General features: G+C 39.6%; 2 protein-coding genes across 9 annotated transcripts in view; one reads left to right on the top strand and one right to left on the bottom strand.

The window, feature by feature from the left end:
• MRAP2 (melanocortin 2 receptor accessory protein 2) overlaps nt 1-23,739 on the top strand; it is a gene marked incomplete at its 5' end in the record, with an annotated part of 869,028 nt that overhangs the window by 669,141 nt on the left and 176,148 nt on the right. The gene's annotated exons all lie outside the window — the stretch shown is intronic.
• SNX14 (sorting nexin 14) overlaps nt 1-23,739 on the bottom strand; it is a 45,449-nt gene that overhangs the window by 822 nt on the left and 20,888 nt on the right. For 5 of the 8 annotated variants that reach the window (XM_083377013.1, XM_083377012.1, XM_083377016.1 and 2 more), the window contains 14 exons: nt 22,980-23,104; nt 21,747-21,805; nt 18,916-19,048; nt 16,223-16,424; nt 15,215-15,298; nt 14,999-15,099; nt 14,096-14,207; nt 13,493-13,533; nt 13,274-13,393; nt 11,657-11,780; nt 9,667-9,831; nt 9,319-9,414; nt 4,818-4,909; nt 3,665-3,719 (listed from right to left, as the gene is read on the bottom strand). In XM_083377013.1, coding sequence (XP_083233139.1) covers nt 3,665-3,719; nt 4,818-4,909; nt 9,319-9,414; nt 9,667-9,831; nt 11,657-11,780; nt 13,274-13,393; nt 13,493-13,533; nt 14,096-14,207; nt 14,999-15,099; nt 15,215-15,298; nt 16,223-16,424; nt 18,916-19,048; nt 21,747-21,805; nt 22,980-23,104 — 1,509 coding nt within the window. Of the gene's footprint in view, nt 1-3,664; nt 3,720-4,817; nt 4,910-8,188; nt 8,582-9,253; nt 9,415-9,666; nt 9,832-11,656; nt 11,781-13,273; nt 13,394-13,492; nt 13,534-14,095; nt 14,208-14,998; nt 15,100-15,214; nt 15,299-16,222; nt 16,425-18,915; nt 19,049-21,746; nt 21,806-22,979; nt 23,105-23,739 lie in introns of all 8 variants that reach the window. The other 3 variants (XR_014494170.1, XR_014494171.1, XR_014494172.1) reach the window with 3 other exon arrangements.

Consider the following 23,739-nt stretch of genomic DNA (forward strand, 5'->3'; position numbering starts at 1 on the left):
GATGAATTAAGGGCCACTACCTATTAGGATACTTCACAAAAGCTCTGCCTTGCAATGACTGGGTCCTGTACAAGCTTCCCTGCAGCTTTAATTCATTCCAGTGTGGATACCTCATGTGTAAACACTATACTGGTTGCAATTACTAAGTGGGAAACTCAAAAAGATTGTAATCCTGACAATATTTTCTGCAATAGTGAGCACTTTAATTAAAACATTCCTATTTGTTTATATAAATTAGTTATATTTGTCTACAACAAACACCAAATGTGCTCTTACATCTAAATAAAATACAGTGGAAAAATAGAATTTAATGAAAAATACGTTTAAAAAATACTTAATATTGGAGTGTTTTCCCAATGAAGTTTCTAACCTAAGTAACAAAAAGTGGGGTGCAGAAATAAATTGATGATGAGCAAAACATAATTCAAATACCAGTAACAAAGAAAATTATTCTTTTTGCATTGTCTCAAAAGGAAACGTCACTAAGTGCTGCAACAGTTGCTACAATAGAGACACATTAAAGCAATTATGTTTTCCTTTAATGTTTTTTATTATTATAAAACTTCAAAGATGTCTCTAGAAGGAACATTTGATTTAATAATGGCTGAATAAATACATTCATATTACAACGAAGGTGGGGAGAGTAATGCTGAAGAGTCCACTCTAATTAATCCAATTCAGGTTGGAGAGATTTCTTGACACCAAGACTTGTTAAGCAATGAAATAATCTTCCCAATACAAGTGGTGGGCTCTCCCTTACTGGAGATTTTTCAAAGGGAGGCTGAATGCCACCATCAGGAATGGTTTAATGGATTTCTGCAGTGAGGTTGGACTAGACAACTAGTAAGATTCCTCCAACTCATCTTTTCTAGGTAAAGGTAAAGGTTCCCCCACACATTCGTGCTGTTGTTGTTGTTGTTAGTTGCGAAGTCGTGTCCGACCCATCGCGACCCTATGGACAATGTTCCTCCAGGCCTTCCTGTCCTCTACCATCTTCTGGAGTCCATTTTAGCTCACGCCTACTGCTTCAGTGACTCCATCCAGCCACCTCATTCTCTGTCGTCCCCTTCTTCTCTTGCCCTCAATCTTTCCCAGCATTAGACTCTTCTCCAGTGAGTCCTTCCTTCTCATTAGGTGGCCAAAGTATTTTGAGTTTTAGCTTCAGGATCTGGCCTTCTAAAGAGCAGTCAGGGTTGATCTCCTCTAGGACTGACCGGTTTGATCGCCTTGCAGTCCAAGGGACTCGCAGGAGTCTTCTCCAGCACCATAGTTCAAAGGCTTCAATTCTTTGGTGCTCAGCCTTTCTTATGGTCCAGCTTTCACTGCCATACATTGCAACTTGGAAGACCATAGCTTTGACTATACGCACTTTTGTTGACAGGGTGATGTCTCTGCTTTTTAGTGTGCTGTCTAGATTTGCCATGGCTTTCCTCCCCAGGAGCAAGCGTCTTTTAATTTCTTGGCTACAGTCCCCATCTGCAGTGATCTTGGAGCCCAGGAAAATAAAATCTGTCACTACCTCCATTTCTTCCCCATCTATTTGCCAGGAATTGAGAGGGCCAGATGCCATGATCTTGGTTTTCTTAATGTTTAGTTTCAACCCAAGTTTTGCACTCTCCTTCTTCACTCGCAACAAGAGGCTCTTTAGTTCCTCTTCAATTTCTGCCATTAGAGTGGTATCATCTGCATATCTTAGGTTGTTGATGTTTCTTCCAGCAATCTTAATTCCAACTTTTGATTCATCTAGCCCTGCCTTTCTCATGATGTGCTCTGCATATAAGTTAAATAGGCAAGGCGACAGTATACAGCCTTGCCGGACTCCTTTCCCAATTTTGAACCAATCAGTGGTTCCATGTCCAGTTCTCACTGTTGCTTCTTGGCCTGCATATAGGTTTCTCAAGAGACAAATAAGATGGTCTGGTATGCCCATCTCTTTAAGGACTTGCCACAGTTTGTTATGATCCACACAATCAAAGGCTTTAGCATAGTCAATGAAGCAAAAGTAGATGTTTTTCTGGAACTCTCTAGATTTCTCCATGATCCAGCGTATGTTAGCAATTTGATCTCTAGTTCCTCTGCCTCTTCGAAATCCTGCCTGTACTTCTGGTAGTTCTCGATCCACATACTGCTGGAGTCTAGCTTGTAGAATTTTAAGCATAACTTTACTAGCATGAGAAATGAGTGCAATGGTGCGATAGTTTGAACATTCTTTGGCACTGCCTTTCTTTGGAATTGGAATGTAAACTGATCTTTTCCAATCCTGTGGCCACTGTTGAGTTTTCCAAATTTGCTGGCAAATTGAGTGTAGCGCTTTTACTGCATCGTCTTTTAAGATTTTGAATAGCTCAGCTGGAATACTGTCACCTCCACTAGCTTTGTTGTTGCTCAGCTTTTCTAAGGCCCACTTCACATTCTAGGATGTCTGGCTCGAGGTCAGTGACCAACTCATTGTGATTATCAGGGACGTTAAGCTCATTCTTGTATAGTTCTTCTGTGTAATTTTGCCACTTCTTCTTAATCTCTTCTGTCTCTGTTAGGTCCCTGCCATTTTGGTCCTTTATCATGCCCATTTTTGCATGAAACGTTCCCTTCATCTCTCCAATTTTCTTGAAAAGATCTCTGGTCCTCTCTATTCTATTGTTTTCTTCTATTTCTTTGCATTGTTCATTTAAGAAGGCATTCTTATCTCTTCTAGCTATTCTTTGGAATTCTGCATTTAATTGGGCATATCCTTCTTTTTCTCACTTGCCTTTCGCTTCCCTCCTTTCCTCAGCTATTTGCAAAGCTTCCTCAGACAGCCATTTTGCTTTCTTGCATTTCTTTTTCTTTGGGATGGTTTTGGTTGCTACGTTGTACAATGTTGCGAACCTCTGTCCATAGTTCTTCAGGCACTCTGTCTATCAGATCTAATTCCTTAAATCTATTTGTCACCTCTACTGTATGTTGAACAGGGATATGATTTAATTCATACCTGACTGGCCTAGCGCTTTTCCCTACTTTCTTTAATTTAAGCCTAAACGTTGCAATAAGAAGCTCATGGTCTGAGCCACAGTCAGCTCCTGGTCTTGTTTTTACTGACTGTATAGAGCTTCTCCATCTTTTCCATTCGTGCTAGTCGTTTCCAACTCTAGGGGCCAGTGCTCATCTCCATTTCAAAGCCGAAGAGCCAGCGCTTGTCCGAGGACTTCTCTGTGGTCATGTGGCCAGCATGACTAGACACCAAAGGCGCACAGAACGCTGTTACCTTCCCACCGTAGTGGTCCCTATTTTTCTACTTGCATTTTTACGTGCTTTCGAACTGCTAGGCTGGCAGAAGCTGGGACGAGTAACAGGCGCTCACTCTACAATGCTTTAATTCATTTACTTCTTTTTTGAGTAAAGCAATTAATTAGAGGAAGCAAATCTTATGCACAAAAGATATTTGGCCTACACTAGTATTTTACATCAGGGGTCCCCAACCCCGAGTCCATGGCATGCCAGAAACCGGGCCAGGCAAACAAGCAAAACCCCATCTGCAGGATGCAGGCAGCACACGAAACCACACCCCATCCGGTCTATGGAAAAACCTCTCTCCACGGAACCAGTCCCTCGTGCCCAAAAGGTCAGGGGCCGTCGTTTTACATCATTGATCAGATAAATTAGAACTGTTTGTGTTACAACATACCATTCAACTCTGGAAATAGTTCTTGAATCCCAATATCCAGTAGGACATATGTTAACTAAAAATAAAATACAAAGAAAAGTTGCAGTTTTGAACTTTTTAAACACTACCTTAACATAGAGAGGTCTGCACAAACTTAGCAGCCCAAAGAACTATCATTCATTAGATAACCAGAATCTTTAAAAATTAGCTAAAATATATTCTCAATTTCAGTAACTGCATTATTTTTTTAAAAAAATTAAGTAAGCTGTTAACCAGTAGTCACAATAAATTACAACCCATCTTTATCAATTTTCAAAATAATCTACGTCTACTTACTCACCAAGGGAAATGTGTCAGAGGCCCAATGACAACAGCATGAAGTTGAAAACTAGTAAACACTGGTGCCTATCCATCCATACGCTGTGTTCATCCACTCTCGTCTTCTCCTTTTGAAATCTCTCTTCTAAGTCTTTCTTATTTTCTGGCACAAATCTCTAACAGTTACCAGTTCTGTCCAGAGTATGTTTAGCCCTTTATCTATTTATCATCTTCCACAGTTCTCCATTCCTGATCACTATCTTTTTCTTCTGCCCTTTTCCTCCTTTTCCATCTTCTCTCAGCAAATTATACTGTCTAAATTCTTCCATTTCTTCCTCCTCGTATCCCCAGGCTTTCCATTTCATAAACACCCCCCCCCAACATTCACTCTGATACAAAGATTACCTTCATTTACAGATACACATGTAAAACACATCTGCTATGACTGACATACACAGCATTCTATGGGCCTCATCCAATCTCTTGAGTCTGGAAATGCCAAGAGATTTGGCCTCGTTTAACCTAACTTAGCCCATTAATGACCTTTGCTATTCTGGAGTGCTTAATTCTTTGACTAATGTTCCTGCTATTAATTGCAGAAACACAACATAACTAGGCTTATTAATTGTGCTGCTCTCTCAGTCACACATCTATCAAACAGAAACAGTATTTGGAAATACATTCCTAAAACATAGAACATTATTTCTTTAGAGTTTGTTTTGCACACTAGCTATTAACGTAAGACAGCTGTGCGCACACTTGTAATGATGTACAGTATTTCAAAACTGTAAATTAAAACTTACAAAAATTCTACCCCTAAATACAATAGGTGCTTAGGGTGTTCAATAGAACCCACCTGTTTGTTAAGTACTGGCTGTTGCAATCCATCAAATAGAAGTCTTATGCCTTCATATTTTGCATCTTCCCCAATACATTTACCGATCAGATCTGCAAAAAACATCAAAACATGAGTAAGTCAATTCAAATAAAAGGAATTCAAACTTAAAGCCAGACTCTGAAAGCTTTGTCAGCTGAAACATCTATTCTACAAAAGCATCACTGTTGGTGGCAATTGAATGAACGCCTGATTTCTGTAAAACATTTTAGCAGGACACTTTAAACATACAATGGGCAGCCAGTATATTTCTTACTATAGAGAATCTTCTGATTACCTGCAATAACCAATTGTACCTTCTCCTTTGACTGTGAGGCCTTTCAGTCACTCATGCCTTGGTTACTTCAAGACTGGATTATTATAATGCACTCTGCATGGAGCTGTAGATCATACATGCAGGTCAAACTGGGTTTTGATGATTTATTCTCAGTACTTTAAAGAGGGAAGGGATGCAATAAATAAGCCACATTCAGTTTCCAGCTGGTGTACAGCTGAGAGACATCACACAGGAGATGCAGAAACTGCTCTCTGCTTGCGGTTCCATTCCTTCTAGCTAATCTCTCGGATCTGTGAAGTTCAGCTCTTTGCTCCTGAGTCTTCATTAAGTAAGTGCCTCTGCCTAGGACCAGCCAAAAACTAAGTTAATGTAAAATTGGGGCTAATTTGCAGTATGTAGATTACATATCTAATCTGCTCCACTGGCTTCCAATCTGTTTTCAAGCACAGTTCTTATCAATGATCTAAATATCTTGAATTTGAATGTAAAGAAATTATATTGGAGAGGTAGGAATTTCATTTTTGAAGTAGCCCCCAACTGTAAATCCTCAAATGAGAAAAATGGTCTGCATAGTTCCATAGGCATGTCAGCCTAGCTCTTTGGGCACTTTCTTAATGATTACATTAGAAGAAATTGTACAAATGAAACAGTTGCTATGCACCAAGAATTCTCTGCTCCCCAACTAATTCCCCCCAAGGTTATGTGTTAATTATTAATTAAATTTATACACTGCCCCACCTTATTATGCAAAGCAACTCTGGGTGGCTTACAATTTCCCATAGCATTTCCACTTCCCCAAGTAATAGGTAAGCAGTCTCTTCCAAAGCCCTCATTATAATACAGATGTTTAAAACATAATACAACTTGCCTTCAGTAGCATATTTAATATCTAGACAAATAGTTTACTTCAGATACTTGATTAATTTTCGTTTCCCGAGACCAGACTACGGATCTTTTATAGTGTTGTCCTAGAGCTCTAGGATTAACATGGGATTTGCTTCATCTCCCTTTCATTTCATTTCCTAAATGCACGATTGCTACTTTGTCATTCAACCCACATTTTTAGAGCCAGATTTTCTTTTTCTTATTCATGGACCACTTGACTTAGCAGTCGAAAGAAATCCAGCACTCAATGTATTTGGGACCTGATTCTATAGTGCAGGGAGTATGACACATCCTGTAAACTTCACTATCCATTTTGCCTCGGTTATGTCCTGGGCATGAGATGCTGGTTTTGAGAAGGGGATTCAGAATACAGGCAGTCTTGTCGATGTTATCTGGGAGGAGTTCGATCCTGTGACTCCTGAAGAAGTGGACAGGATCATGGGGAAGCTGAGCTCCACCAAGCGTTTGTTGGACCCGTGTCCCTCCTGGCTGATTTATGCGGCCCGGGATGGGACACGAGGCTGGCTCCAGGCAGTGATCACTGCCTCTTTGAGTGAGGGTAGCTTTCCCGCCGCCTTGAAGAAGGCGGTGGTGAGACCCCTCCTCAAGAAGCCTGCCTTGGACCCAGCAATATTAAATAACTTTCATCCGATCTCCAACCTTCGCTTTCTGGCGAAGGTTGTTGAGAGCGTGGTGGCGCAGCAGCTCCCTTTGTTCTTGGATGAAGCTGTACCAATTGGGCTTCAGGCCCGGGTACAGCACGGAGACGGCATTGGTCACGCTGGTGAATGATCTCTGGCGGGCTCAGGACAGGGGTTGCTCCTCTGTCCTAGTCCTTTTAGACCTCTCAGCGGCTTTTGATACCATCGACCATGGTATCTTGCTGCGACGTCTCAGGGGGTTGGGAGTGGGAGGCACAGTTTTTCAGTGGTTCTCCTCCTACCTTCTGGGACGTTCGCAGTCGGTGTTGGCAGGGGGGCAGAGGTTGACCTTGAGGCCTCTCATTTGTGGAGTCCCTCAGGGATTGGTCCTCTTGCCTCTCCTGTTCAACATCTATATGAAGCCGCTGGGTGAGATCATTCGTGGTTTTGGAGTTGGGTATCATCAGTATGCTGATGATACCCAGCTTTTTATTTCGACCCCAAACCACCCCAGTGATGCCCTCGACGTGATGTCCCGTTGCCTGGAGGCAGTTCGGGTCTGGATGGGGAGGAACAGGCTTCGGCTCAACCCTGACAAGACTGAGTGGCTGTTCGTGCCGGCATCCCGGGAAATTCCGATTATTCCATCTCTTGCCATGGGGGGTGAGCTATTACCCCCCGTAGATAGGGCGCGCAACTTGGGGGTCCTTCTAGACTCATAGCTCTCTTTAGAAGAGCATATTGGAGCTGTGACTAGGGGGGCCTTTGCCCAGGTTCGCCTGGTGCGCCAGTTGCGACCCTATCTGGACCGGGATGCCTTGCATACAGTCACTCATGCGCTCGTGACCTCTCGTCCAGACTACTGTAATGCTCTCTACATGGAGCTGCCCTTGAAGTCCACTCGGAGGCTCCAAATGGTGCAGAATGCAGCCGCGCGAGTTGTGCTGGGAGTCTCCCGATACTCCCATGTTACACCTTTGCTCCGCGAGCTGCATTGGCTGCCGGTTGCCCTCTGGGTGAGATTCAAGGTATTGGTAATGACTTACAAAGCCCTACATGGCATGGGTCCAGATTACCTACGGCAACACCTGCGGCCGGCGTCAACTTCCCTCCGTCCAGTGCGCTCCCACAGAGAAGGCCTCCTCAGGGTGCCTCCGATCAAAGAATGTTGATTGGTGGCCCCCAGGGGGAGGGCGTTCTCTGTGGGCATGCCAGACCTGTGGAACCACTTGCCGGTTGAGCTCTGGATGGCCCCCGACCTTCGCTCCTTCCGGCGCGATCTAAAAACGTATTTATTTGAGCAGTCTGACCTGGTTTGATGGGTTAGGGTTGGGGTTTTAATATGTTTTAATTACTGTTTTAAACTTGGGCATTATATTTAATCGTTTTTTAACTTTTGTATTCTGTTTTTATATTTATTGCCCTGTACACCGCCCTGAGTCCTTCGGGAGAAGGGCGGTATAAAAATATAATAAATATAATATAATATATAATATATTTGTGGAGCCACTAACAAAGTTCAGCCTCACCACAATCCATTAGCCGATTCCTAAATCTTCAGTGTTTTTGTTTGTTTCCTTGCTGCCTCCTTTACTTCCATTTTCCAAAACCTCTTTCTACCCATACGCTTTTGGATACAAAACTGGTTTCTTGAACTCTTTGTCATTTATTTTGGAGAAACAGTTCTAGTGAAGAAGAGGTCATCTTTTGGTTCCATTTAGCATAACACATTTTGGTTATCATAATTCTGGGTTCCATCTGATTTTGCCTTCATACAGAATAGGGTTGGGAAACTTGCACCATTCCTCACTAGTGGAAAAACTGGCTGACAGCTGTAACTCAAATTCATCTGGAAGATCTGCAGTAAAGGAACCATTCTACCAATCTAGTCAATCTAGTATGGAGTCTGTTGCCTACCAAACCTACAAAGGCAAGCAGTGAGTTAATTGGAAAAAAAAAGTGTACATAGCTTCAATCATACAGTTTATATATACTAGAAATTGCACTGCCTGCACGCAGCCATGACGGCGCAATGGTTAGAATACAGTATTGCAGTCTAACTCTGCCCACAGCCAGGAGTTTGATCCTGACCAGCTCAAGGTTGACTCAGCCTTCCATCCTTCCGAAGACCCAGATCTTGGGGGCAATATGCTGACATTTGTAAACTGCTCAGTGTGTGCTGTAAAGCACTACGGAGCAGTATATAAGTCTAAGTGCTCTTGCTATTGCATGAGGCTTAAAACCTGTTACATGAATTAAAATCAAGGAATTTCTAATTTGTATGTTTTCTTCCACTAAACTCTATACAACAGTAATATGATAGCACAGCCCATGCTTCTCAACTCAAAGGGCATATTGCTTCCTGAAGATGCTATGTCTAGTACCAGCTTTGGTCACTGCCACTATTAGAATAAAGGGGAATGGCTTGTAAAGGGGACAGGAAAAGACCAATACAGGAAAAGACCCATTTGGGCTTCAGGAGTCTTAGCAAGATAATACATCTGAAGCTATTTCTAAACCCTACACTCCGTTTATACGAGAATGCTTTGATAAACATATAGTAAGAATGTTTATATTAACAAGTGCCATTCAACCTGATGGACTTTGGTCATTTAGACTGCCTCTCTTCTTGATAAATCATGCCACATAAACACTGAACCTGGAATGTATTTCATCATTTCTTCAAAGGTCTGCTTGGCCCGTTTGTGCTTATCTTGGAGAGAGCGAGGTTGAGAATTCTCACAAAATACAGCATCTAAAAAAAAAAAAACCACATTTTTTTTTCTGGACAATGTAGAACCACTCAGGCAGACTTGCTTTAATTAGTTGGCCAATTTAAGTCACTTAAATAATAGGGCCTTGGCCTCAGAGTAACGCTGTAAAATTAAACTTGTTTTCTTTAGCTTCTGCTGTAAGATAGATTGCCTGTGACAGACTGCCAATCCTTCTCCATCTACACGGAACAACATCTTTGACAACAAGACTTCATTTGCAGCTTTCTACTAACCTCTGAGAAGTGTTATCAGTGAGACCAGACGGTGTTCCTGAAAGAGCTGTTCTAGTTTGTACTGCAAGTAGTTGTCTATATATTTTTCTAAGGTATTTTTGAAGAGAATCCTTCCACCCATCAAGATGTGATGAAGCCAGTCAGGGATATGGAAAACAACTCTAGCTGTAACATAGAATACAATTTAACATCAGTTTGACATCAAAGGAACTGCCTCACCTTTGAGTAAAAGTCTACTTTCTCAACTTATACTTTTAGATTTCACACGGTTAAAAAGCTTATTTTCCAGCCAATTATGAAAGATGGCAGAATACTTCAGCTCTGACACTGAGAACAAGGTTATCTTAAGTACCAGAAGAAATGATGCCTTCATCTACCATGGATATCTTAGTAACAGCCTTGCTGGATTAGCCAGTCTATGACCTGATCCCATAAGGCAGGGGTGTCAAACTCAATTTCATTGAGGGCCGCATCACCATTGCGGTTGCCCTCAAGGGGCCGGGTGGGTGTGGCCTACTGGGTGGGTGTGGCCAGGGTGGGCATGGCCTACTGGGCGGGCGTGGCCAGCTCTACATCGTTGGCATCAAGGGTGCCTATGGGGGCCTGGGCAGGAGTGGGACAGAACAGGGCCAAGGCAGTGGGGGCCGTTCCCTCACTGTTTCCAGGATGGCTTCACGGGCCGCATGAAACCACTTTGCGGGCCGGATCCGGCCCCCGGGCCTTGTGTTTGACATGTCTGCCATAAGGCATGGGTCCCCAACCAATGGGCTACTGCCCACTACCAGGCAAAATCACTTGGTGTTTTTCATTTCTTAAAAATATTACTCAGTGATAGCTAATCAGAAGATTCTATTTAATTTCTCCTTGTCTCACCACCTCCTGTCCAATCCTGAGTATTTTATGGTTTTTATCAAGGAAAATGAGCACAAGGCAGCAATTTTTGTCTGCAAGTCAACCTTTTCATATATATATAAAACAGAAAATAGTCCTTCTTTGCCTTTAATACACAATCAGAAGTATGATGATATAATACATTCTTCAAACATGCTCTGGAATTTTAAACTCATCGTATTTATCTTTACATCATTCTCTAAATCCAAACAACATATTGCCTATTAAAACATACTTCTGTCACAGTCTGAACAGACAAAAATCAATTCAAAAGATTACAAAGTTAATTTAGCATAGCAGAGTATTCATACTTCAAATAACATATTCCTAAATCAAGGCTTACACTTTATGGTGAATAACCTAAGGGATTTTTCCAAATGGCTTCAATATTAGTTCACCTTTTATACTAAAAATATTTATTTAATTGCTTTTATTTTATGTTTGACATATATTTACAATAAAATTTTATTTGTTTGTTTGTTTCCACCCAGAGTCCCTCTCTGAGGGAGATGGGAGATTAAGGAATACTATACACACCCACACACTTTCATTAAATTTATATGCCGTCCATTTCACTATTAAGTGACTCCCAAGATAATCTGAAATATTATTTCTCTCTCAAATTGTAAAAATATTCATATGTTGAAAATTTTTGTCAATGTATATTTACCTGGAACAGAATTAGTACTTATGCAGCATGTTGTAATAACTTTTCTTCCAGCTTGCAGAAGCCTGCCTTTCTAAGAATTTAACAAGGAACCTATGATTGTGAGAACCCTCGTTTTATACTTTTTCTTGGCTCTAAGTTCCACTGGTCGATCACATGAAATAGGGAACATATATTGGCTTGCCTTCTCTGGGCATCCTTTTCCAAAAGTACTCTGGTTTCATTTGCCTGTGGCGAAACGAGTTTCCTAATGTTTTCTGCACTACATTGTTTTAATCTAAATAATTAAAATGCACAGACAGTGGTGGCGGTGATTTGGCAACCGGTCTACAAGTTCTCATATTACAAAAGAAGCAGAACACAAAATCAGATCACTTGCACTCATTCCACTTCTGCTTTCAATTTCATAAAACCCTGTCAGCAATTTCTTACCAATATACATTAAGTAGTCATAAACTCCTTCAATTGACATCATCTTCAAGAAATAGTTCTCATTCTGTCTTCTTTCTAAATTCTCAGAACGGTTTGCATTGTTCTTATAGAGTTCATTATAAAGCTAAAAGCAGAGAAAATCAGGTTTTTTAAAAAGCATAAATGTTGTGGAATTTATCACCAAACAAAAGACTTTTTCGTCAGTTATGGGTGTATTTGGTGGGAATTCCCTTTCACAATTTTGGTAGCCCCAAATAAAGCTCTCAAAATTTAATGACATACTGGTACAACTGTACGTGGTTCTTTTTTTATATAAATTAAGTCAACTAAGTGTCTATGGAGATTATCAGTCATCCAGGTCATGGTTGTCCCAAAAGTACTTTTTCAAAAGAACTTAAGAAGCTTCTTGGATGAGAAGTGAAACATCTTCTAGGAAAAAACGAAGTCCAGTTGTCTTTGAAAAAGCACTTTGGGGATAGGTCAACCAAGCTTTTTTTCTTAACTTCCTTAAGTAAAAAAGGACAAACATTTTAAATCTGCCTAATCTATAATGTCACTGGATCATAGCGATTCTACCACCCTAGTCTTTGGAGGCCAAAAATCAAGAGTGTTAATAAAAATTAGAATAGGTTATAATTTGTATTTAACTTCTACAATAATAGATTTCATGCCCACCAAGATCCTTTATTTTTTATCAGATGTGCCAAATACTATTTTCCATAATAAATGTGTTAATGGTGAGGGATATGCAAGAAAATGATAAATAATCATCCAAACAGAAATATATTAATCAAAATAATAAAGTGAGTTATTAACTAGTTGTCAACGCTGTGACAATTAAGAAATTGCAGCCATTTTACCTTTTACTTTACTTGTGCTTTTTCTGTTGCTTGGGGTTCTCAGATATAGAAGAGGGGGGAAAGAGAAATGCTTGAGCTTTTTAAGTTAGCCTAAACAATTGCAGCTGGGTAAGCTTCAAGGTCAATTCTTGGTGGAGCAGTGGGCTAATGCCTCCTTAAGTAACACCAGCTGCCTGCAATCAGTGCAGGTTCGCATCCCACCAGGCTCAAGGTTGACTCAGCCTTCTATCCTTCCGAGTTAGGTAAAATGAGGACCCAGATTGTTGGGGGCAATTAAGCTGACTTTGTAATAATGCCGCTTGGGGTGTGTGTGAAAGCCCTAATAAGCAGGCATATACATAGAATGAAGGCTACTGCTAAGCTTGTAAGCCGCCCTGAGTCTTCGGAGAAGGGCGGGATATAAATGGGATTAAAATAAATAAATAAAAAAATAAAATTCTGGATAAAGTTTTGGCTGGCAGTGAAGTGTAACTGTGAAGTGGGGAGGATTTTAGATTAATTGGTGAAAATGATTTATGATGGCCTTTCTGGGGTGGGAATTGCAACTTGTTACTTTGTATCAGGGAGAGGGAATTTTAGTCTTGGGTTCAAATATGTAAGTGCCAATACTTTGTTTCCTGAATAAAATGTTCTTTAAGGAAGAAATCCTTGCCTTGAAGTTCTTTTAATTGGTTTCATCTGTCGGAACCATGACACTAGTGTCATACTTCTATTTGAATATTTAGAATATTTTACTAGTCTACAGGACATACTATACCTTTTTGTTGTTTTCGGAAGTAGGACTGAGAATAGTAATTTCTGGTTTACTTGGTTTAGGCTTGGGAGACTCACAGGAGGTAATAAAATTGATAATGAATGGTTCCAAGTGCTGGCCTTTCTGAAATTAATGCCAAAAATAGTTAGAATGGACAGCTTTCCACAGAAGCTATGTGGGATAAATGCTGTTTATAAATAACAAGGCAACACGATGTCTTACCTCTTTCATTAATTTCCCGGGAACAGATTTTATCATTTTACCTGCATGCCAAAGAAGAGAAGAAAAGAGGAATAGATTTTTAAAAAAAAAACATGAACTTTTTTTTAATTCTCTTGTCATTTTTCTAACTTTGTAAGCTCTTTGGGCTGCCTGTTTCATATCTAAATTCATGAAACAGATTCTTCTTATATCATATCAAAAAGTCACCCAATCTTTAGCGCTTCAACCCCACGTCTCCAGATACAAAGCTAAGATTCTGAGTATTAACAGACTCCTCAAATAAATTATGTTCATAGAACTCAGACACAATTTATCGGAGGTCAATGAAAATGTTCCCTTGTTCTACTTCTACCTAATGATCTGTGGATTCCAAACCAAACCATAACAATGTTTGTACAGATACTTTAAAAGCTCTTTATTGGCTTTCATTTACAGCCTAGTACTAAAGTGAAAAATTCTTGTACTCTTACGAAAACATCAATATTGTGTCATGCAAGTGTGACAATAAATCATACTTTCGAGTGGCAACTTGGTTTAGTTGTCCTTATACTTGTAGTTCAATTCAGAATCAATTTAAAAAAAAAATAACAGCACTTTTCTCACCTAAATTTACATCAGGCAATATTTTATCAAGAAACTGTGTCTCTCCACCATTACGGGATAAGAAGTCAGCTAGAAGTTGGCTATTGCTTAGCTCTGGATGTTGTGAAAGTTTCTGTGAGGAAAACAAAGAAGTAGTCTCTAGTGGCTGTCTCTTCAGTAAAGATAATTTAGTCTAAGTAAATTATGCTGAGAAAAGATAAGATTACTGCAAAGCACTCTATATGGGGCTGCTCTCGAAAACCACTTGGTCCAGAATATAGTAGTGCACACAGTAATGGGGGCCCTTATTTGTCCACATAACACCTCTGTCATGGGAGCTATAGTGGCTGACAGTTTTTCCCAGGTGCAATTCAAGGTGCTGTTCATCATCTTTAAAGTCCTGTATGGCACGTGCCCAGGATATCTGCAGGGCTGTCTTTCCCTAAAGACATCCACTCATCTCACCAGGTCAGGTAGGGAAGGCAGTCTCCTTGTCGCTTCCCACAAATATTGTCATCTGATGACAGCTAGGAAGCATGCGATTTTCCAGGGTAGCCTCTGCCTTATAGAACACTCTGCTCCCTGAATTCTACCAGGCTTCCACTCTCCTAGTCTTCCAAAAAGCTTTGAAGGCCTGCCCTTTCCCACAAGCGTTGGGAGAACATTAGATGATGGCATGTTAGCACTGAATAGCACCAGAGTTTTGTTGTTTTTAATGTTTTATATTTTAGCTGGTTGAGTTTTATAGGTTTCTTTATACATTTTTTTTATTTTTGACTGGGAGCTCCCCAGAGTTGATTGAAAAGTGGGCAGCTACATATATGGTATTTACAGACAGACAGAGCCTGGAAAAACATAATTGTCTATTAGGAAATACATATAATTCCACTGATTTATAAATCCAAAAAACTTGTTTTCTCCTACCTGAAGGTATTCTTGAAATTCTTCTCTCTTTGACTTTAAGAATTCATAATTCTTTGGTCCAATAATCCTCTTAGAGGGAAGCTGAGCATCAGGGAATGCACCTGGTCATGCAATAAAATGTAAACATGTTGAGAGTTTATTTTCACTTATACAAGCTTAAAATTTTTTACTATTACACAACAATATCCCCAGAAATAGGTGGTAGAGAAAGCATACCATGAAATTCTGTTAGCTTTGATTCCAGCACATAAAATTCAAGGTATCTTCTATAGACCGACCAGTGTTCAGGTTTATGCCCAACTGAAAATAAAGAGACAAAATTATCATTTTTTTAAATTTGTCCAGAATAAAAGCATTTTATATGGAAACCTCTAACAGAGCTAAAAGCAAGTCTCCAACCATATTTTAAACCTCACACTTTTCAAACTTAATAAAAGCTTTTATTAGCAGTCATAATTTACTATTGTCATCATTAAGATAAACACTCTTGTTATCAAGTTTGACTCTGGGGATTTCAGGATTCATCCATGTAGCTAAATTAGAAAGCAATAAAAAAATGGTTTGCAACTGCCTTTTTCTGAGGTTCCCCCCATCCCCACCCCCAACTTCCCAGTCTAGACAATAAACTTGGGATTTCCTGGTAGTCTGTCAACCAAGAACTAACAAGTCTTATTTACTTTTGGGGATCAAACAGTTCTGTCTGTGTGCTAGCCTCTGATAGGACATTTTAAAAGAAAATATATATACCGGTAAATCAAATAAATAAATAAATAAAATTTTAAAAGAAAATGTCAAATGTACTCTCCTAAGACTGCAGGAAACAAAACTGACTACATTTTATCTGCAGATGCCTTTCTCTCTTCACAGAATTGTACAGGGAAATACATGAAGGTGCATGCCGGGGCAGCTGTTCTGCTGTATCCTGCAGGACTTGGGAAATGTTGTTACCATGGACAAATGGATCACAGAAAATGGGGCCTAACGATTGATCTGTTATCCCTCCATTAAACTTCACCCTGAGGTGTGCGCAAAAGAAACTCAATCTACCACGAATGCCATATTTTACAATCATTCTTCACGTCGTAAAATGTCAGATGTTTTCATTCTTCCATTTTTCAGGGCTTAAGGATTTTGGAAACATTATCTGAGACAACACAAGTGTCAAACTGAGCATAAATGCTAAAAGTGTTGGAAGACTTTGTGCATGCATTTTATAATGCTTACCTGCCAACCTGTCATTTCTTTCCACATCAATGCAAAATACAGGAATTCTCTCTCTCCTTTCTTTCTTTTCAAGCGAGGGGTCTTCAAAGAAGTCAACATAAGGAATGGTAATTTTCCAAGCAGCAAGATTGCGAGGTGTATTAGGCATACTAAGTGCCTCCACAGGTGAATCATCTTCCATTACCATAATGCCTTCTTCAATCTACAGTAAAAAGTACCACATCAACGGCAATTCCAGCCTAGGTGACTACATGTATTGTACCATGTGCATAGTAGAGATCCTGTTTTTCCACTGTATTTACAGTGGAAACGGAAGTGTTAAATATGACAAGCTATTTGAACAAAATGGAACAAAAACTGTAGAACGAAAATTAAGACTGCACTTAAAAGTTAAATAAATGTAAAGTTATCTTTTGAAAAAATACCACTGATTTGAGATATGTTTTCTCCACTCAACCATAATATGATGGAACCATAATTTGATGAAAAATCAAAATATGAACTAATATCATTAGCTTGCTTTAAATTAAAAGCAAGATAGGTTATGATTAACTTTGTACTAAATTGATTCAATGATTCTATAACAGAGGATACATACAATTTTTCAATAGTGACAAAAGAATTTGAAAGTAAGCAACATAAATCCAAAGATGTTTGATTATGAGGAATTTCTCCTAATTCCGCCAAGCACTTACGTTTTGCAGTTGTACAAATAGTCGTTTAGCAATCACAACTGAATCAACACCTCTGTTATTAAGCAAAGCAGTCACTAAGTGGGACCATGACTGTGCTTTCCCTGCTGGGATAGCACCTTAAAACTGAGAAGACTAATCAGATTCACACTTTTGGCATTAGTTTCCCTCCTAACTATTCTCCTGCTCTTGGAATGCTTACTCTGACATTGGCTTAATTAGCAAGAAGGGCATTAATGTTTGTGTTTACATTCATTGGAGAATAAGGGATTGCAAGAGAATAAGTATATATAACACAATACTGAGTAGACAACAAAAGCACTGGCTGCCAATGCCAGTGCAAAGAGTCCATTGTATTCCCCATCCACTCTACAAGAGAGGGATAAAAATAAACAGGTGAGCCAAAGGACAATGTGTACTGACTATAATGATGAGGGAGGGAGACTGTGAAGATCATACACTTGAGACATTGCTTATAAAGTTTTTTTTAGCACCTTTGCAATTTTAACAGTTGTTAAATGAGGCAGTCGCTAAGCAAAGATTATCTGTACCCATGTGTTTCTTAAAGTGTAAGCGAACAGGGAAGCAAACAGAAAGAATTAAATAGGAAATTAATAAGAATTGTTCTGAAAAATTACATACCGCACCAGGCCATCAAATCATATTTATTTTGTGCAATGTAGGCTGAATTGTATGCATATCTCCACATGTGTTTTATAAACCAATCTAAATTAATTACATAGTTAAAAAGAGTACTTAGTAGAGATAATTTGAATCACTTTCATTTATAGCTTTCTTTTATGAAAAGGGCAACAAATAATTATGTTATTCACAAATTCTTTTCCTAGCTATCAGATACTTGCACATGTAATATGTAATATATGTAGAAAATTTAATGCAATATGACACAGATATTGCCTCATATGATTAGCTGATTTTATTGGGAGATGCTGACACGATGAATTAAAGGTTCCGCATTTAATTATCTATGAAAAGAAATATGCAAGTCCCATCTCTTTGTAGGTGTGTGCAATATAATTAATGTACAAAGGGGTTGGGCTTTCAGCATCCTGCTGTGACATCGTTGTCTCCTTCACCTTTGCCCCCGCTTTCTTTTGGACACCTCTCTTCCCCCTAGACCAGGGGTAGGCAACCTTGACTCTTTTATGACTCGTGGACTTCAACTCCCAGAATTCCTGAGCCAGCATAGCTGGCTCAGGAATTCTGGGAGTTGAAGTCCGCGAGTCATAAAAGAGCCAAGGTTGCCGACCCCTGCCCTAGACACTGCCATCTCCAATTATGTGAGATGAAAATTCCCAGCTAGCTGACTAATACTAAAAATTCTAGGAACTGAAGTCCACACAAACGAAAGGTATCTGGGATGGGGAGGATTAATTTTGAAAAGTGCCACATGATCCCAAATACTCAACTTAGAATCCTCAACTTAGAACAGCCCATTTAAGTGACTGTTCAAAGTTACAATGGCACTGAAAAAAGTGACTTATGACCAATTTTAACACTTGTGACCATTGCAGCATCCCCATGGTCACACGATCAAAATTCACATCCTTGGCAACTGACTCATATTTATGACGAATGCAATGTCTCGGGGTCATATGATCACTTTTTGAGACCTTCTGCAAGCAAAGTCAATGGGGGAAGCCAGATTCACTTAACAACCATCTTACTAACTTAACAACTGTGGTGATTCTCTTAACAACTGTGGCAAGAAAGATTGTAAAATGGGTCAAAATTCAATTAAGAACGGAAATTTTGGGCAAAATTGTGGTTGTAAGTCGAGGACTACCTGTGTAAATGAAAGAGCTTCATTACTGGAAAGTCACGTTCATGGTCTAAGTTATGTTGACAGACAACAAACATAAAGCAAAATGAAAAAGGACTTGGAACAGATGAAAAGAACAATGCAGAAAGGCTTGGCAGATGTGTAATAAAATACACACAGTGTTGAACTGTGCAATCAGAATTGTTAGCTCAACTCACAAAATCATCCTCTCCTTCAGCAAGGAGATAGTCAGGTAACACAGCCCCTTCCATTGTAGTGCTCTTGAATACTCCTTTAATTTTACTGCTTATACTTCTGATTCCAGACGATTCTCCTCTTCTAAGTATGCTTCTGCATAAAACAAGCAGCAAATGGCACATTCATAATAATTTCAAAATGAGAAAATACTTCAAAGGGGTATATTTAAGCAGTCTTATTGGCAAAATGTATATAATTTACAAGCTTACCATAGCACGTTACTTTACATCCATTGTTTCAATCAAGTAAAAGGAAACTAGGAGGACAAAATGGTTTCTTTTTTTTCCCCCTGTGCAGCTGTGGTGAAATGTAGTCTGGATTCCCAAGAGGAAGAAACTGCCTTTCAGAGGGCAAAGAGGCAGCTGAGCTTGGAACGTTTAGTCAGAAAGAAGTGGGTAAAAATGGCTCCCCCCCCCAGCAACTCTCAGATTATATCTGCAGCTATGCAAATAAGTGCTTTAGTTTGGCAAGACTCAATCAATCAATCAGAAAAGAGCAGGAAGGGACCTTGGAGGTCTTCTAATCCAATCCCCTGCTCAAGCAGGAGACCTTATATCATCTCAGACAGATGGCTGTCCAGTCTCTTCTTAAAAACCTCCAGTGATGAAGCACCCACAGCTTCTGATGGCAAGCTGTTTCACTGGTTAATTGTTCTCACTGTTAGGAAGCTTCTTCTTAATTCTCTCCTTGATTAGTTTCCATCCATTATTTCTTGTCTTGCATTCTGGTGCTTTGGAAGTTGACCCACTCTTCTTTATGGTAGCCCCTCAAATACTGGAATACTACTTTCATGCCACCCTATTTCTTCCTTTTCTCTAAACTAGCCAATTCCTGTAGTCGTTCTTCATATGTTTTTGTTTCCAGGCCTTTAATCATCTTAGTTGCTCTTCTCTGCGCTTTTTCCAAAGTCTCAACATCTTTTTTGTAATGTGAGCAAAACTAAACACAATATTCCAGGTGTGATCTTACTAAAGGTGAAGAACAATAAATTTTATTTTATTTATTTTATTTTAATTCCATTTATATCCCGCCCTCTTGGTTCTTGGGAGGCTTGAGAGGAACCAACCAAATAAAAAAGAGGAAGGCAGACCACAAAACTGCGTGGGTTTTTTTTTGACTGAATTTTCTTTCATTGGTAAAACTAATGAGATAATAAGTAATCCCTGTGCCACAGCTATGTTTCACCTTGATACAACTACGAATGCAATTTGCTCAGGGTGTTTCTCCAAGCTGCTCAATGGTAGGACAGAAAGTTGTCCTGCTTCCTGGAACTGCTGGACAGCAATATGAAACAAAACATCCCAGAAGTTTTGTTTTTGGGAAAGTGTGTTGTATCATGGAAGTAATGTTGAACTAGTGCTCCACATAAAAGTTTGCTAAACAGAGGCTATAGCGCTCTGCCATACGGTAATTCCTATTTATTTTTAATGAAAAGACTAAAAAAAAATAGTTTAATAGGATAGGCATCAAAAGCCATGTTTAACAGACACATTGTTGTCGTTGGGCGCCTGGATGACAAATGCGAAGACTTCTGCCTCTTGTTAATATGGCCGTTTTGTCACAATATGGCCTTACTGACATTGTCAGTTATGGAAGAAAGAATACAGATAGTCCTCAAGCTACGTCCAGTCCTTTAGCGACTGTTCAAAGTTACAACGGTGCTGAATAAACACACTTATGACTGCCCCTCCATGTTCTGGCTCCTGTGATCGCATAATCAAAATTTGGGTGCTTGCAGACAGCCCTGCATATACAACTGCCTCCCTTCCACCCCCAGCTGACCTTTGCCTTTTGCCCTGCCTTCCCTCCACTGGACTCACGGCTGCCTTCCCCTCCGGCTAATCCTGCTATGCTGGAAGCCCTTAGCTGAGTAGCAACCAAGAATCACTACCAGGCATCCTGGCTAAGCAGGAGGGGGGCACCGGGGAACCGTCCCCATCTTGCTGCCCAGCAGGAGGATTGCCCCAACTGGCAGTAGTACACAGTTGCTGAGGTCCCTTCTTGGTGGGCAGAATGGACACTCCCCCCTCCACTTGTAGCTCTCATCCACCGTCCTGTTTGCCTGGGACACCTGCTACTCCCCACTTAATGACCTGTGTGGTCTTGGGATTATGATGGCAACTGGGATTGCTGTCTCTAGGGTGATTCAGTCACATAGCCTCTCATTTTATGATCGCTTTACTATAATTTCCATTAAGTAGCAATGAAAATTCCGGTCCCAATTGCTGTCATAACCAGAGGGCTGCCTGTATTTAAAAGAATGACATATTGAATTAAAAGCCAAAGATGCATACTAGTTCATTTTCAAAAATTAACGTGAATTGTAATGAACCCACCCAACAGATACATTCTTTAAAACTTTCTACACATGCATGTATATTATACAAGTAGTCCTCGCCTTATGACCATTTATTTATGACCATTTGGAGATATGACAGCTCCGAATGGGTACTTTATCGCACAATAAAGCACAGTTGTTGTAAAAAGTTGCCACCCCCTGCAGTCACATGATCCCATTTTGGGTCTTGGCAACTGGCTCACTTTTACCACAGTTGAAGCATCCCGCAATCATGTGACTATTATTTGTGACCTATTTTGCCAGTTTCCAGCAAAAAAAAAAGTCCATGCAGAAGAATGGGTTTGCTTAACAACTGTGTTCTTTTGCTTAATTATCACTGCAGGAAATGTAAAAAATAAAATGGGTCCAATCACATGGGTGCCTCAACTTACACAAGATTTCCACTCCCAATTGTGGTCATAAGTTGAGGATTAACCCTAACCCTGTACTTACTTGTTTGACTTGGAATTGCGTGTTGGGGATTCAACTTCTTGAAAGAGGTACTTGAAATACTAAATAAGGGAAAATAGTTGAAAATTGCCAAGCATGCTTATTTTATTTTCTTCCATTTGCTATATTATATTTTCTTCAGAAACAATTTTACAAAGATACATATTAGAAATAAAAACCACTATAGTTCATATACGTAGCAGCATGGAAAACAGGACAATACTGAAATCTATTATTATTATTTTTTTAATCCCATTTATATCCCGCCCTTCTCCGAAGACTCAGGACGGCTTACAATTTAAGCACAAACCAATGTGCTTAGCAATAGCCTTCATTCTAGCCTTCACACACACCCCAAGCGGCATTATTACAAAGTCAGCTTAATTGCCCCCAACAATCTGGGTCCTCATTTTACCTACCTCGGAAGGATGGAAGGCTGAGTCAACCTTGAGCCTGGTGGGATGCAAACCTGCACTAATTGCAGGCAGCTGGTGTTACTTAAGGAGGCATTAGCCCACGGCTCCACCAAGGTCTTAAAGACCTAAACAGTAGATAGCAATAACTAAAATGTTTGAACATATTTTCTGATACTGTATTATGATTTTTAAAAATGTACAGTACATATTTGTGACAGTAAAAAAAGTGAGCTGAAACAAATATTTGCCTGATACCAAGAAGACACTAGGGTCCATCCTGGTGAACCTCTCTAAAATAGAAAAATATGTACTGGAAAAGACTTTCACAAGCCTATGTATTAGAGAAGAGACCTCTCTTAAACCTAGACAGACATTAAAAGAGGAAACCAGCGCTTTGAATGGACCAAGAATTAGTAGTTAGTACAGATACTAGCCATAGTGGCACAACATGATCATTATGCTCAATTTCTGTCAGTATTCTACATTATAATCTCTCTATTATTTTTAAGGAAGCGCCACACATATGCACTGCAATAATTTAAGCAGACATTAGAGCTAAAGCAGAGGGGTTATTTCATTCCATAAGTCTAGAATACTTTAAGACATTAGAGCTAAAATAGAGGGGTTAATTCATTGCAGAATACTGGAATATGTGCAGACATTAGAGCTAATATAGAGGAGCTATTTCATTCTAGAATTATGTCAGTTGAGAGACAAAAAGCAAATAGACTCCTTGAGCTCGAAAATTTCAAGACGTAAAACTGAAAAAAAGTTAAAATTACAAACTGAGGTGGCTCAAATATAAACAAATACACGTTACCTCATTTGTGTGGCAGAATTTAGGTATGAAGACATTCTCTAAGAGCGAGAAAACTTGTTCATAGGCTTCAAAGAAACACCGCATTTGTTGTAGCTTCACAACTTCCTTATAGGGGCCTTCAGCAACTATAGATGAAAATGTGAGACATGTCAATAATAAATACGAAAACATTTAGTTATAGGAAAGTTTAATATTTCAGGATTAAGACGTTTGTCTCAGCAGCATTTGGCTGATTTTGTTTGAGTTTAGAAATTAAGTAGAATGGGGCTAGGAGAAATTGGTTGAGCCCATATGTCTTATGTGCTATGTTACTTGTTCTTCGTTTTTAATGTGTTTACAACTATATAAGCTATCCATTTGTAAGTTCAGTAAATGAATGAATGAATGAACAAACAAACAAACTTCAAGGAATCCCAAATAGATATAGATAGATAGATAGATAGGCAGGCAGGCAGGCAGGCTGGCAGGCAGACATAGATAGATAACTGAATGGGAGACTTCAAGGAATCCCAAATCTATAGTTTAGACTAGGGAACTGAAAGGATATCCCAAAAGAAGCCACTGAAAATGACTTCTGTATTGTTGTCAAAAAGTTACGTGTACATTTCCATGAAGTCATCAGAAGTCAACCTTGATTTTTACTAAGGCACCACATCTGTTTGTTTCTCATTTCATGGGAAATATTGGGGGGGGGGGCTGATCAAGGTACAAAGAGAGAGCATTTTTATATAATTAGGGAATGCTAGAATTTCCTTGTTAT

This window comes from Vipera ursinii, assembly GCF_947247035.1.
Source record: "Vipera ursinii genome assembly, chromosome: 1".
NCBI lineage: Eukaryota > Metazoa > Chordata > Lepidosauria > Squamata > Viperidae > Vipera > Vipera ursinii.